Source organism: Camelus ferus, chromosome 12 (genome assembly GCF_009834535.1).
Source record: "Camelus ferus isolate YT-003-E chromosome 12, BCGSAC_Cfer_1.0, whole genome shotgun sequence".
NCBI lineage: Eukaryota > Metazoa > Chordata > Mammalia > Artiodactyla > Camelidae > Camelus > Camelus ferus.
Genome location: NC_045707.1, coordinates 7461830 through 7475136, shown reverse-complemented (window position 1 = coordinate 7475136; position 13307 = coordinate 7461830). Strand labels below are relative to the sequence as shown.

Genomic DNA, 13307 nt, shown 5'->3' with positions numbered 1-13307 from the left:
GTGAGAGGGAGAAACAGCAAAACCCAGCCTGCCAAAATGAGCGTGAGCTCTAAATACAAAGAATTTGCCAATTTGAATTCACTTATTCAACAACCAAAACAGACAAGCAACAAAAAGCCCAGCAGCTTGGACCCGCACTGGTCCTAGGAGTCTGTGCCGCCGAGTGTGGCACGGGGTGTAGGAACTTACAGCGGGAGGAGTCACTCCAGTGGTGGCCTCAACCCCACTCCAAACAGCTGCTTAGAGAGGCCGGGGTCACCCAATTCAAAATCGGGGTGACATCAAACCTGGGTGTGCCTGGGCCAGCAAGAGGCTGCTATCTGCTGAGCTGGGGCAAGTGAATGGGGCTGCCCCTGGTGAGGCTGGCCTGAGTCCCGGCCCCAAGGGACATGTTGGTTGGTGTCCCCAGCTCAGGGCCCAGGTCAGCTGAGGACCATGCTGGGGGCCCAGCAGAGCCAGGCATTGGACCAGGCAGACTGTGGGCCTGCGCCCTTCAAGAGCCTGGGCTGAGCTTCCTGGACAAGAAGGAGGTGGGTGGGCTCCTGCCTCAGTGGAAGCACGAGGCTGTAGCCTGGTCTACGCCGGTGTCCGTTGCTCTGGCCTGGGCAGCCACCTCTCCTCTTGTAGGGTCTGAGGAGGGTCCTGAGAATTGTGAGGAAGCCCTGCCGGGGCCAGCCTCGTCTGGATGACACAGTCCATACAGATCCAGTGGGAGGACGAGCCCCATGCCCTCCCCACATCCAGGGTCCCTCCCAAGTAAAAAGGCCACTGCCAAGAGGTTAAAACCTTTATCTGGCTTGTAAAACACGTTCCGAGCGTGTGCTTCAAGCAGAGGGTGGGGGTGTTTCTAGAGTGGGGGCTCAGCCGGGGGCACCTCTGAAACTGCCGGTGATCCTCTGGGCTGAGACCAGACAGACAGGCAGCCTGCTGGCTGTACAAGCCTGAAGGCCACCACCTCTGGACATACTGCAGTCCTCGGAGGGTGGGCACCCTCACTCAGAGAGCCGCCGGCCACGGCGCCGGCCCTGGTTGTCCCGCCACACGCAGTAGTTGAGTGTGGCCGCAAAGGCCAGCCAGGCCAGGTACGGGTAGAGCAGGCAGGCGGCTGATGGGCTCACCCGGTGCCAGGCCACGGCTGTGGCTGCTGCCACCCCGCCTGTCAGCAGGAGGTCTACCAGGGCCTGCAGAGACAGGGGAGGGAGGACAGAGAGGCCTGAGGCTCAGTGTGCCCACGGGCTGTGTCCCAGCTGCCCACCATCACTACACTGGAGAAAGCACCCCATTCCACCTCTAAGTGACCTGGTCAAGCCCCTCCCCCACACTGTGCCTCAGTTTCCTCATCTGTAAAATGGGAACAATCACCCTTGCCTGACCATGCCATGGGTGGGGGCACACAGCACCAGGTGTACAAGTTTCCTATACACGTGGCCCCTAAACCCAAGCCAGTGACCCTATCTAGTTTTTTTTTTAACAGCGGTGCTAGGGATTGAACCCAGGACCTCATGCATGTTAAGCATGTGCTCTGCCACTGAGCTCTACTCTCCCCCACCGCCATGTGGTTTCAGTCAGAGCCCCACAAGGCTACCTTCACTGGAGGAAAAGCAGCTGAGGGGCACTGGTCCCCTAAGAGCTACTGAGGAGACGCTGACCATGAGCCTCCCCTGCCTCCACCTTTAGACCCTGACCCTGTCTGGGACGTGATGCCCCATGTCCCCCAGGGGAGGGGTGCCTCCAGGGACCAGGGAAACAAGCCAAGGCCACACTTACCCAACCCATTTGTCGAGCGCCAAAGAAGAGGGGAGGCCACGCCCAGTTCAGAGCCAGCTGTCCGGTGTAGAGGCCCAGGGGAACCACGGCCTCCTCCGAGAAGCCCCCCAGCTCTTTCCAGATTATGTAGGAGCCATACCTGAAACAGAGGCTGCCAGTCAGGGCACCAACAAGGAAGAGGCCAGGAGCCTCCCTTCAGGGCAGAGGGCCACACTCACCTCTGGGATGACACAATGATGGCTCAGGCATGCCCTGCCATTGACTGCTTTGTAACCTCAGGGAAGTTGCTTAACCTCTCTGGGCCTTTGTTTCTCACTGGGTTGCTGTGGGGATTCTAGTTAACACACTGGCAGTGCCTAGGGCAGTGCCTGGCACATGGGATACTCGATAAACATTTGAAATTATTACCATCATCAGTACTGTAAAGGGGAAGGCACATGAGGCATGCAAGTGAACAGGATGGGACATTTGGGCTGGGCCTTAGAGGATGAGTAAGAGTTTGCCTGGGAAGACAATAAGGATATGCAAAGGCTTAGAGGCATGCATGAGACCGGGTCAGCCTACATCACTATTGAGGTCTAGGGCGCACTGAGGAGGTGAGGCTGAAAGGCAGAAGAGGGCCTGGTCACAGGGGCTCTCGGGCCACAAAGGCAACAATAGACCACCAGTAATAGCTAATGGCCTCCAGCATTTGCACATGCAGTCACCGCTCCCGCTCATTCCAAGCATTATAATAATGCTATAAGGGGGTGAGTATTAACCACTCCCATCTTACAGGTGCAGAAACTGAGGCACAGAGAGGTGGAGTGCTAAGATCTCTTGGCAGGCAATTAGTAGGTAAGTGAGGATTTGAACCCAGGTGGTCTGAGGTCAGAGCCCGGGCTCTTTACTCTGTGAGGGGTTTGACCTTGTTAGGGCCGCAGGGAGCCTCCACGGGGTTCTGCAAAAGAGAGATGCCAGATTTGTGCTCTGTCAAGGTCTCGATGCTGAGGCCTGGAGGCCAGAGCAAGCTGTGGCAGAAAGAATGATGCCTGGGCCAGGATAGGGAGGAGGGGGCAGGACACAGGAAGCGCTGCAGCCTGACCTGCAGGGCTTGGGGCTGGCGGAGGGTGTGGCCCAGGGACACCCCGGTTTCAAGGACCATCTTATTCCTATCAGAACCCTGAAGCATCAGCCTGGTCTCTGCTACCTGCCACCTGGGTGCCTGGCATCTGCTGCCCCACCCTGCACTGGGCTGGCACAGAACCAGCATGCACAGAACATTCCAGAGGAGGGTGGGAAGCTGACCTGCCTCCTGGGTGCAGTTCTTATGGGAGCCGCCACGGGGCACACACCCATCCAGTCCTGCTTTTCCTCCATGGCAATTCGTGGGTCTAGTCCAAGAATTTCTGTAGGGTCCTTACTTGATAGCCCTGTCCTTGGGAGGTCCCTTGTCAAATGAGGGGTCGTAAAAATTAACCGAGACAAAGCCTGCCACCGAGCAAGTGCTCACAGCTGCTATCACTGCTGTTATTACTGCTGTTGATCTTGGAAGCATCCTCATCCTGAGCCAGCCTCCCGCTGCAGTTGTGAAAACAGCCAGAATGCCAGCATGGGGTTGCCCGCCCCTTCCAGGAGGCCCCAGAGGAAAAATTTCGTTTGTGCAACCAACAGGCCCCAGAGCTTTCTCCACCTTCACTTGCCAAACAAGGCTGGGAAACAGTGCTCGCTGCCCCAGGAGCACCCAGACGGTTCAAACTCTGGAGGACAAGCTCTGACCTCGGGCCTGAGCCTGCGCCTGCCCTCCTCGCTCCAGCAGGCGGGCAGGCGGCACCCGCCCCCACCTACCCCATGGCTGAGTAGAGCGTGCCCCAGATGGGGGCCAGCGTCCAGTTGGGCGGGTGCCACGAGGGCTTCTGCAGGCCGGCGTACCAGCGGAGGCCCTCTCCGCGGATATACTGGGAGCCCAGGAAGCCCCCCATACTGGGCACCAGCGTGAAGGCCATGGCAGCGGGCACATAGGGCATAACCATTGCTGCTGCAGCTGCTGTTCTGGAAAGCTCTGAAAGAGAAGAAGCACTGGTGTGAGAGGTGGGGATGCTCCAGAGCTGGGGTGAGGCCTCGCCCAGCGTCTCCCAAGGACCGACTGAGCGCAGACCTAGGGTGGGTCTGTTACCAGCCCCTCATCACTCACCGATCGATCAGTCAATTGATTGAACAATCAGGAAGTGTAGAAAAGGTGTGCGAGGCGGAGTCCAGCCCAAGGGCTCCAGGGAGCACGTTTCCACCCAAACTCCTGCTCCCGCCTGGAGGGCTGCCTTGGCTGGCAGGAGCCTCTCTGGTGCCCCTGCCCCCGTCAGCTCCTGCTCCAGCTGCCAGCCTCCCAGCTCTCACCCTCATCCTTGACCTTGGGTATCCTGGCAAGTGACCCCTCCTCTCTGCCACCTCACTCAAGGCCAGTTTGGGTCCCCTCCACCAAGAAGGCTTCCCAGCCCCTCCTCCCCAGGCCGACTGCTGGCCCAGCGCTCTGCAAGGTCGCATTAATCCACGCTCCGCACCTTCCACCCTAGTACTGCACTCTTTCATCATTCGTACAACAACTGGGATCAGAGCTTGGCTCAAATCCCCGCTCCCCACCAACTTACTGTGTGACCTCGGGCAAGTCACTTCAACTCTGTGGGCCTCTGTTTTCCCCTCTGTGGAACAGGACATCAACATCGCCTACCAGTGTGGGAGTGTCTCTGCGTGCAGGTGTTTCACCCCCACCCCCAGGCCCACCCTGAAATCACCTCCCCTTCTCTGTGTGCCAGAGAGGGGAAGCAGCCTGCCTAAGGTCACACAGCACTCTGGGCCCAGGCTCTGCCCAGGTCAAAGAGCTGTTCCCACCCTGATACCCAGGGCCATGGAGGTAGCAGGGGGAGGGACAGAGTGAAAGAGTTTAAGGCTGGGGAGGCCCCTCCGCAGCCCTGAGAGGCAGGCAGGGCTCAGAGCAAGGAAGGCCTCATCTCAGGCCCGGATGCTGTCGCCCCCACCCCGGGGCTGGAGCCCCCAAGCAGGGGCAGGGGGAATCCAGTCTTCCAGGTTCTCCATTATGCTCTTCAGCCCCCTTGCCCAGCAGTCCCGAGGTCTGCGCTGAGGACCTACTAGGCTCCCAGCAAGCTGAGCTCACTCGGGCTGGGAGTCCAGTCAGACAGCAAGGAGGGCCTGAGCTGGGTGTCAGGGGCCAGCTCTGCCTGGACCTGCAGTGGGACCCTAAGCCTGTCAGCACCCCTGACTGGGCCTTGGTTTCCCCATCACAAAAAGAGGAGGCTGAACTCCCACTAACACACCCTGACCCTAACTGGAGAACCCGAGGTGTCTGTATAAGATAAGAAGCCACACACCCAATTCAGTTCAGCAAACTTGCAGCTCCACCTAGGGTGGGGGCTGGTCAACTCCCAAATCCAGCTTGCAGACTTCTTTAATAATGTGAAAAATGTTCTCCACATAACATTAGTGCAAAAGGCAGAACATAGCTGGGAGGGTCTAGCTCAATGTTAGAGCATGTGCTTATTAGCATGCAAGAGGTCCCGGGTTCAGTCTCCAGCACTGCCATTAAAATAAATAAACAAATAAAAATAAATAAACCTAATTACCGCCCCCCCAAATTTTTTAGATAATTTTTTTAAAAGCAGAGTATAAAATTGACTACAGAATGATCCCAATTTTAGTAAAAAAAAAAAAAAATCGATAACACTGATACGCATTTTTTAAACTGTAACAAATGTGTGAAGATGTTAGCTTTGTCATCATCATAAAACTAAGTGTCCTGGGGAATGGCTGTAAGCCTGGCCCGGCCCCGCCTGAACACTGTCCTTCAGTCCTCGCCCGGGGAGGACCGTCTTATCCCGCCTGCCGACAAAGGCGGCAGTGTTTGCCCAGGGCCCCTCTGCGAGCGGGTAGCCCAGGAGCCTAAGGCCCCGGTGGGATGTCTGAAGCTTTCACTACCCTGGTGTTGCTTTCCAAAATGTCTATAATGAGCATAATTTTAAAAGGAACCATCGGAGAGTGCTAGGCATCCAGCAGATTCTGGCTTTGCTATTTAGAGCCTCTGATTCCTCCCTCCCTGGGCCTCAGTTTTCTCGCCTGTCAAGTAGGGACGGTTCCCCCATACCCCCCCACCCCGACTGCTGCTCTGGGAGGCCAAGCACTGCCCAGGGCCAGCTCCTGAGGAGTAAATGGTCCTGCCTCGGCCCCTCCCTCCTGCCCTGCCCTCCGCTTTCCGGGGGCCAAGCACTGTTCCTGGGGTGGGTGAGGGTCTGATCTCACCACAGTGTGAGCCCACCTCTCCAGGGCCCTGCGCTGCTGCCAGGCGGATGTGGAGCCCTGAGACCGGCCACCGAAGTGTCATCTCCAGTGAGCCCGGACCACCTCAGCCCACTTTCTCACCCACACCACAGGTACAGCCTGTTTAATAAATGTGTCAAATCCACAGCCAAGTGACGGCCTTTGGGCAACGTAACAAGCTGTTTTCAATACCTTAGGCCCCTCTGGAATGAGACGTGCTGGGCAGATGGGGGGATCTCCACACCATTCTGACTCTCACGTACAGATAGGGACACTGAGGCCCAGGGGCCGAGCGGCAGGAGCCAGGAGGTCAGGCACTGAACAGGGCCAGACCTCAGGCCTCCTCAGGGTGACCATATGTGCCTTTTCCCAGGACGGTCCCAATGTATGGCCACTTTGTCCCAAGTGAATGGCCCCCCTCACTCTCCGCAGTGTCTCTTTTACAGGTGATCAAGATTAATGCCACCCGTACAAGACACACAGCACGGTCCAGGGAGGTGGACACACTCGCTGTGGTATTCCTGCCTAAAATGCAAACCCCAGTCCAACCACAAGGAAACGTCACAATCCCGGATGGAGGAGCCCTCTACAAAATACCCGACCCCTGACCTGCACTCGAGCATTATTCAGAAGGGTCAAGGTCATGAAAGGCACGGGAAGATCGAGGGAAAGGTCATCCACTGCAGAAGACTCAGGAAAAATAACAGCTAAACGCAACGTGGGATCCCAGACGGATGGGGTCCTGGGCCAACGAAGCGCATGAGCAGGGAGACCGGCAGGGTGTTAACTCCCTGCCCCTGTGACGGGAAGTGGGGTGAAGGGCACGTGGGAGCTCTCTGTCCTGCCTTTACAACTTGCTGTACGTCTAAAATGAGTTCAAAATGAAACATTAAAAAAGAAGTATCCTGGTTTGGACACTAACTTGCATAGTCTCCTACATTTCTCTCAATGTATTCATCACTGCATTGGTCCCTGACTCCCACCCCTGGTCCCAGACGCCCCACTTGCCACCGAGGCCTCTCAGAGGCTCCTGACCGTTTGGTTTTTATTTCCTATTGTTTTTGGTTAATTGAAATGAAAGTCATATCACATAAAATTAACAATTCTAAAATGCACAATTCCACAGCATTTAGTACATTCCCAATGTTGTGCAACCATCAACATCAAGTTCCAAAACATTCCCATCCCCCCAAAAGACCCCAGCACCCACTAGCGGTCACTCCCCACCCCTCCTGCCCGCAGCCTCTGGTAACCACCAGTCTGCTTTCTGTCTCTGTGGATTTAACTTTTCTGGACATTTCACATAAATGGAATCACAATATGTGGCCTTTAGGGTCTGGCTTCTTTCACTGAGCATGTCTTTGCGTTCCACCCTGTGTCCATGTTTCTCCCCTAGGTTCTGTGGGCAGGGGTGCCAGTGTCACCCTGCCACAGCCGGTGCCCAGGAATCCCCAAGCAGGAGCCGCCCACTGTGCCCGCTGACCCAGCCATGGAGCCCATCATCCCAGCCCCTTGCTGTACAGACAAACGGAGGTCACGAAGGGGCAGTGGCTCTCCCAAGGCCACAGAGACAGAGTAGGGCCTGAGCTCTGTGCTCCTGCCCACCCTTCCAGGCTGCTGTGTTTATGCACCACTGGACCAAGGGGACTGGAGGGCCTGCCAGGTAGGGCAGATGGAGAGAGCCCAGGCAGGGAGCTTCAGAGAGCTTCATGGGGCCAGGCTCTTGAATCACCTGATTAAGGGACCCCACCAAGCTGAGTCATGCAGGGCCGGGCTGGGCAGGGAAGCTGGCTTTGGCAGGCCTGAGGGAGATCAGCCCTGTGACGGGGCCCCAGGGAGGGCCCGGGAGGGCAAGGGAGCACCAAGGGGCCCAGGGCTCAGGCAGAAGGGCAAAGCCACCCCACTGCCCTTCATTTCTGTCTCTGTCAGAAGGTGACTAAGAACCCAAACCTTGGCTCTGCCTCCAATTTTCTCCGCAACCCGGGCCAAAACTCCTCTCTGGGTCGCAGTTTCCTATTACGTCAGATGGGAATAACCTGCCCTGCCTGCTTCATGGGGTGGTGGGGACACTCAAGTGAGGACTAGACAAGTGAGGGGATGTGGGGGTCCGTGTTGGGGCCACTTCTCCCTCCAGGGGAAGGTGCAGCCACGTGGCGCTGACCAAGGGGAAAAAACACCACTGGACATTCAGTGGGTGAAAATGCACACAGAAAAGGCCCTGCCCGCAAGGCCTAGGGCCACTCACAGCGGGAGCGCCTCTGACACAGAGGCCAAGAACCAGCAAAGCAGAGAGCTCAGGACCTGGGGTCCGGAGAAGGCTCTAGGCCTCTGGGGTCTGAGGAGCAGGAGCGGAGCTCGGCGGAGGGCCAGGCTGGGCTTATCCTGGGCCAACACAGCTTCACTTACTCTTCACAACAGGCTCAGAGGAGGGGGCCCTGAGTCACATACCCTCTTGGCCTCCACAGTGGACTCATTACTGTTCCCACTTCCCAGAAGAGGAAACTGGGGCACAGGGAGGCACTGCATTTGCCAGGTCTGGATGACTCTGAAACCCACCACACCCCTTCACCCCCTGACCTGGAAGTCTGCTGGCCTCAGCTCTGGGCCCCATGGCCAGTCACAGGGCACCAAAGGCCTGCCCCAGAAGCCTGCAGGGCCACTCCCGTCCCACCTCAGCCATTCCACCCTCTGCCTTGGTGCCAGAGATTCTCAGGGCCAACAGCCTCACTCTCTCCAGCCCCAGGGCCAGTGTCCCAGCCCCATCTCTGCCCAAGGGTGGCAATCTCTCAGAATCCTCCCTCCCTGCCACACCCCCGCCATGGGACCCAGGATGTCCCACCCTCGAGATGCTTCACCCCTGGCCCAAGGGTCTCACATCCTGGGCCTGGGTCCCCACCAGCGAGGTGAGAGTTGAGCCAGCAGTCCCTGGAAGATTTTCCTGTTCTCTGAGGCTATAGGCGACAGAAACTGCTGCCCAGGAACAAGACACAGGGTTTTGCCATTTCTCTGCTCCCCTCCCTCTCCAGCCTTACTGGCTCCCCCTGTGCCTTATCTCCCCTTCAAGCTTCATGGATGCTCCCAGGGACTTATATCAATGCTGTTTTTTTTTTATTATTATTGTTTTTTAATGATTCACCACGAATCCACCTCTTTATAACCTCTATTAATCTTTTTCATTATGAGAGTAGCCAGTGTAACAGACAACAGGTCTGAAAGGGTCTGCATGCAGCTGGAAACCCAGGAAGTCTCGGGTGGGGTGGGGCCGCTGGGTGACAAAGAGGGATCTGCTTTATGGAGAATGAATATTTTTTAAGACAGAGAGCATGCTCAAGCATGGCTTGCCCAATCGCAAGTAAGTGAAAGAAAATATGAGACACCAGATTCAAAAACGAAATAATGAAAAAGCAAAAGTGGACTCGGCAAAAAGTAGGTGCCCTCCCAGTCAGCCCAGCGCCTCCTCCCACCCTTGAGCAATCGCCTGTCAGTGGCTTCTGGCACATTCAGCAGACACTATTCATTGATGGCCAGGCACATATGTGGACACACACACACACACACACCCCAGGCAGAGAAAGTGGCCTCTGGGCGCGGTGGAGAAAACAGGGCTTTGGAAGTGTTCGAACCCCAGCTCCACTGCCCTGTGACCCTGGGCAAGTTTTCCTGGGTGAGCTTCGTTCCCACCCAATTCAGAGCACTCCGGGGTGCTGAGCAGCCACTGGAGACTGAGAAAGCGGCAGCCCATCTCCCTGCTGCCCCAAGAGGCTTGCTACCTCCCCTCCCTTGCCCTTTGGCTCCTTTCCCGACCAGTGGACCAGTGCTACTGCTCCCTGGGAGTGGACACTTGCCCCCTGCTACCCTCTGTGGGGGTCCCCACTCCACCACTGAGACACCAGGGCCTGGGCCCACATCCTGGTGACTCGGCCTTTTGGCAGCAGGCCTGCTATGTGCCAAGCACCCTGGGCGGAGCTCCTTGTACAGGGCCTCCACTGACATCCTCTCTCCCTATGACCCTTTTGGAACAGACTCAGTCACACATCCCTAGGGGAAGCTCAAGTCCTGCCCCTCCTGCCGTCCATTCTAGAGCATGTGGCTGGTACCAGGTACCACCATGCCCTAGCAGGCCAGCCACAGAAGCTCCCAACCCAGGCCAGGCCACGGGCATCTGTGAGGCTGACTCCAGCACTCAGCAGGGTATTCACAGCTGGAACGTCCACTGTAAGCAGACAGGGTAGAGAGTCCCCCTGAGAAAGAGAAACAGACTTGTCTTTTCTGACACAAGAGAAGTCATTTTTGGCCCAAGTCATTTTGTGATCTAAGCCTGGCCACACTGCTTGCCCTCGAACAGGTCTTAGTAATAATGTTATTAAGGAGACAAAAGAATGCAGGAACAAATGACTGTTATCAGGCAGGAGAAGCAACAGTAGCAAAGACAGTAAATCAGTTGTACAGACTCCCAGCTCTGTTTCAAAGGTAAAGATTAGCCTGAAGCACGTTCTTGGGCGGTCTTGCAGAATGTAAAGCCTCCTCGAGTGCTCAACCACCAGATCAACTGGAACCCTAGGGACATGATGGCGACATTTGCTGACCCTTGTGGCTTCAGTCAACTAAAGCTTGGACTCTGTAGAACTTTGCCCAAATTCTATGTTGAATTCTCCTCTGCTGGAGCCCCTTCATGAATATGCATATACCAACCTAACCCCGTCATGAATATGCACGTACCCTTAGTTTAAAAGTTCCCCAACTTTGCTGTTCAAGGAGACACTGCTTTGGGAAAGATCCACAGTGTTCTGCTTACTTGCTGCAAGTAATAATAAAACCTTGTTCTCCTGATCTTTAGCTTGGCTCTGTCTTTTGGCTTGACACCCATCAAGAGGTGAACCCAGTTTTCAGGTAACACCATGACCCCTCCCACCTGGGCTCTCAGCCCCTTTGCAGGAGGGGCAGGAGACAGGCAAGCCCCAGGGGATGCTCTGTTCACAAGGCCCCCCGTGGGGGCCACAGTGCACCTGAGCACTGGACGGGGATCTAGGGACCCGGTTCTAAGGCCCCACAGGGCCTGAACTGGGTTTGGGCAAATAATCTCCCCTAACTGGCCTAGGTTTCCTCCCCAAGAAACAGGGCGTCTCACCTGGATCAGGAGCAAGAGGTCTCCCAGTTATTTTGTGATCCTCAAAGTACCCGCTCAGGCACTCCCGCCCTCTCCTGGCCTCGGAATGGGCGGGAAGTGGGGTGTCTGGCCCGTCCCGCGGTTCGGCTTCCCCGGGACCCCAGCGGCCAAGCGCGGTGCGGCGGGAAGGGGGTGCTCAAGATCCCCCTTCCGGGCCCCCTTCCGGAGCGCCGATCGCGGAGACCAGGACATGGCTCACCGCCGCCCCCGCCAGCTGACCCGGTATCCAAGCCCCTAGTGCTGCCCAGAGGCCGCCCGCTCGGGTCCCCGCCACCTCCTGCGGCAGTTTCCCCTGGGCCCCGCGCCGGCGGGCGTGCGGGCGGTATCGGAGGTCGCTCCCGCGCGGAGCCCCCTTCCCGCCGCCCCCTCGGCGCCGGGTCCTCACTCACCAGCGACAAGAACTCGCTCCGGGAAGAGCGCTGCGAGGCGAGAGGCGACGGCCAAGGCCCCGGGCCCGCCCCGCCCCGCCCGCGAAGCCCCACCCCCGCCCGGCCCCGCCCAGCTCGGCTGGAAGCCCGGGGTCGGTCCGCCCACAGCCCCGCGGGTCGGGGCGCTCACTCCCCGCGAGCGAGACGCGCTTCTGCCTCCCCGAGCGCAAGCGGGTCTCGCGGCCGCTTCTCCTTCCCACGGTGACCGCCGTGCCGGGCAGGCCCAGCCGGTGCTGAGCTGGCCACACTGCCTCCCAGCTGCGGGTCCGCAGGGTCGCGTCTCTTCTTGTGCCTCACTTTTCCCATCTGTAAAATGGAGCGGCAGAGACCGCTCTCAGAGAGGGGAATCACGTCGCCTGATGGCAGAGTCAGGAACATCCTCCTACACGACAGCCCTGGATCCCCATCTCCGGAGGAGCAACCTAGTGCCTTTAGCAGTTGCCCTGGGGCAGGAGGCAGCGCTGCACTCTGGGTCCTGGCTCAGCCACTTTGTGGCGGTTCTCTCCGTTTCCATCTCCTCATCTGTAAAATGGGCACAATATTGTGGGACTAATGAGGATGCCCCCATTGTAATGAAGGATGCTATAGACACTTGGCACTCAGTGTTCATCACAGCCCAGAGGTGGCCTCCAGTTTGCCAGGGTCACCCTAATGGAACAGCATGTCCAACCCCAGGCCTTGAGCACCTCACCTCCACATCAGCACCTGCTGCTTTATTACTGCAGCCCAGAGCCTGTTCCTGTCCCCTTGGCTAACTTGGCCTGCCAGGGCCCTCAGCCTGCAGGAACTACAATTGCCCAAACTGGTTCTGGGGGCCCAAGGTGAACTGTGCCTGCTTCTCTGGGGCCCAAGTCTGACTTTCCTAGGCCTTTTTTGCATTCATGGGCCTCTTCCGCCTTTGTGTTGGTATAAAGACAAGTATAACCCAGGCTGGGTTTTATTCATCTTTTTCTTCTGATTTTTCCTGGATCCCTCAAAGTATCGTGGCCCCAGGCCCTGTGGCTGCCGTTCCTAATGAGGTCGGTGTGGCCACGCCTCCCAGAGAGCTGCCAGCCCTCACCCTCTTCCTGTAAGGAGGTGCCCAGTGGCTTGGCAGAGTGGCAAACTGGCCTCCTCCGGAAGCCCTGTGGGGAGGAGGCAATGCGACTTCCCTCCAGCCTCTCCCTTACTGCATGCAGGGCTCTAGGCCCACCGGGGCATCCTGGGAGGCAGAGATTTCCGTCTCCAAATTCTTGCTGCATCAGTAGGCCCACAGATGAGACCCTGTAGTTCAGGGGACCCTGCCTGCACCTGAGCTCTTTGCTGTGGCACTTCCAACAGCACCAAAATGCCATCCCTGGGAACCCTAGGAGCTGTCACCTGGACCAGATTCCCACCTGATGCTGGAGGGATTCTGCTGCAGGTCTAGACGCAGATGTGGATGTCCCCTCTGGTGTGCCTGGAGCCTGGAAGCCTCCCGTTACTTGTGCCTCCCTCCTGCCCAACCCCACAGACCCCGCCTGAGCTTGGGCAGCAGCCACAGCCCCTTAGCTGGTCCCCAGCTCCCATCTTGTTCCTTCCATGTCCCTCCTCTGCTCAGGACCCTCTGCAGCTCCCCCTGCCTTAGAATCCAGTCCAAGCCTTTTACCTGGCACTCAAGG

The 13307-nt window shown here is 57.5% G+C and overlaps 1 protein-coding gene across 2 annotated transcripts; it reads right to left on the bottom strand.

The window, feature by feature from the left end:
* Positions 1–772: 772 nt before the first annotated feature.
* Positions 773–11724, bottom strand: TSPO (translocator protein). 2 transcript variants are annotated; one of them, XM_032492386.1, is made up of 4 exons: positions 11629–11724; positions 3595–3808; positions 1768–1906; positions 773–1181 (listed from the first exon to the last, which is right to left on the bottom strand). In XM_032492386.1, the coding sequence occupies exons 2-4, from the start codon at positions 3777–3779 to the stop codon at positions 993–995; spliced, it is 513 nt and encodes a 170-aa protein (XP_032348277.1). In that variant the 5' UTR covers positions 3780–3808; positions 11629–11724; the 3' UTR covers positions 773–992. The 2 variants fall into 2 exon arrangements, with proteins under 2 accessions (XP_032348277.1, XP_006177574.1); XM_006177512.3 differs by lacking the exon at positions 11629–11724 and adding an exon at positions 11201–11591.
* Positions 11725–13307: the final 1583 nt, after the last annotated feature.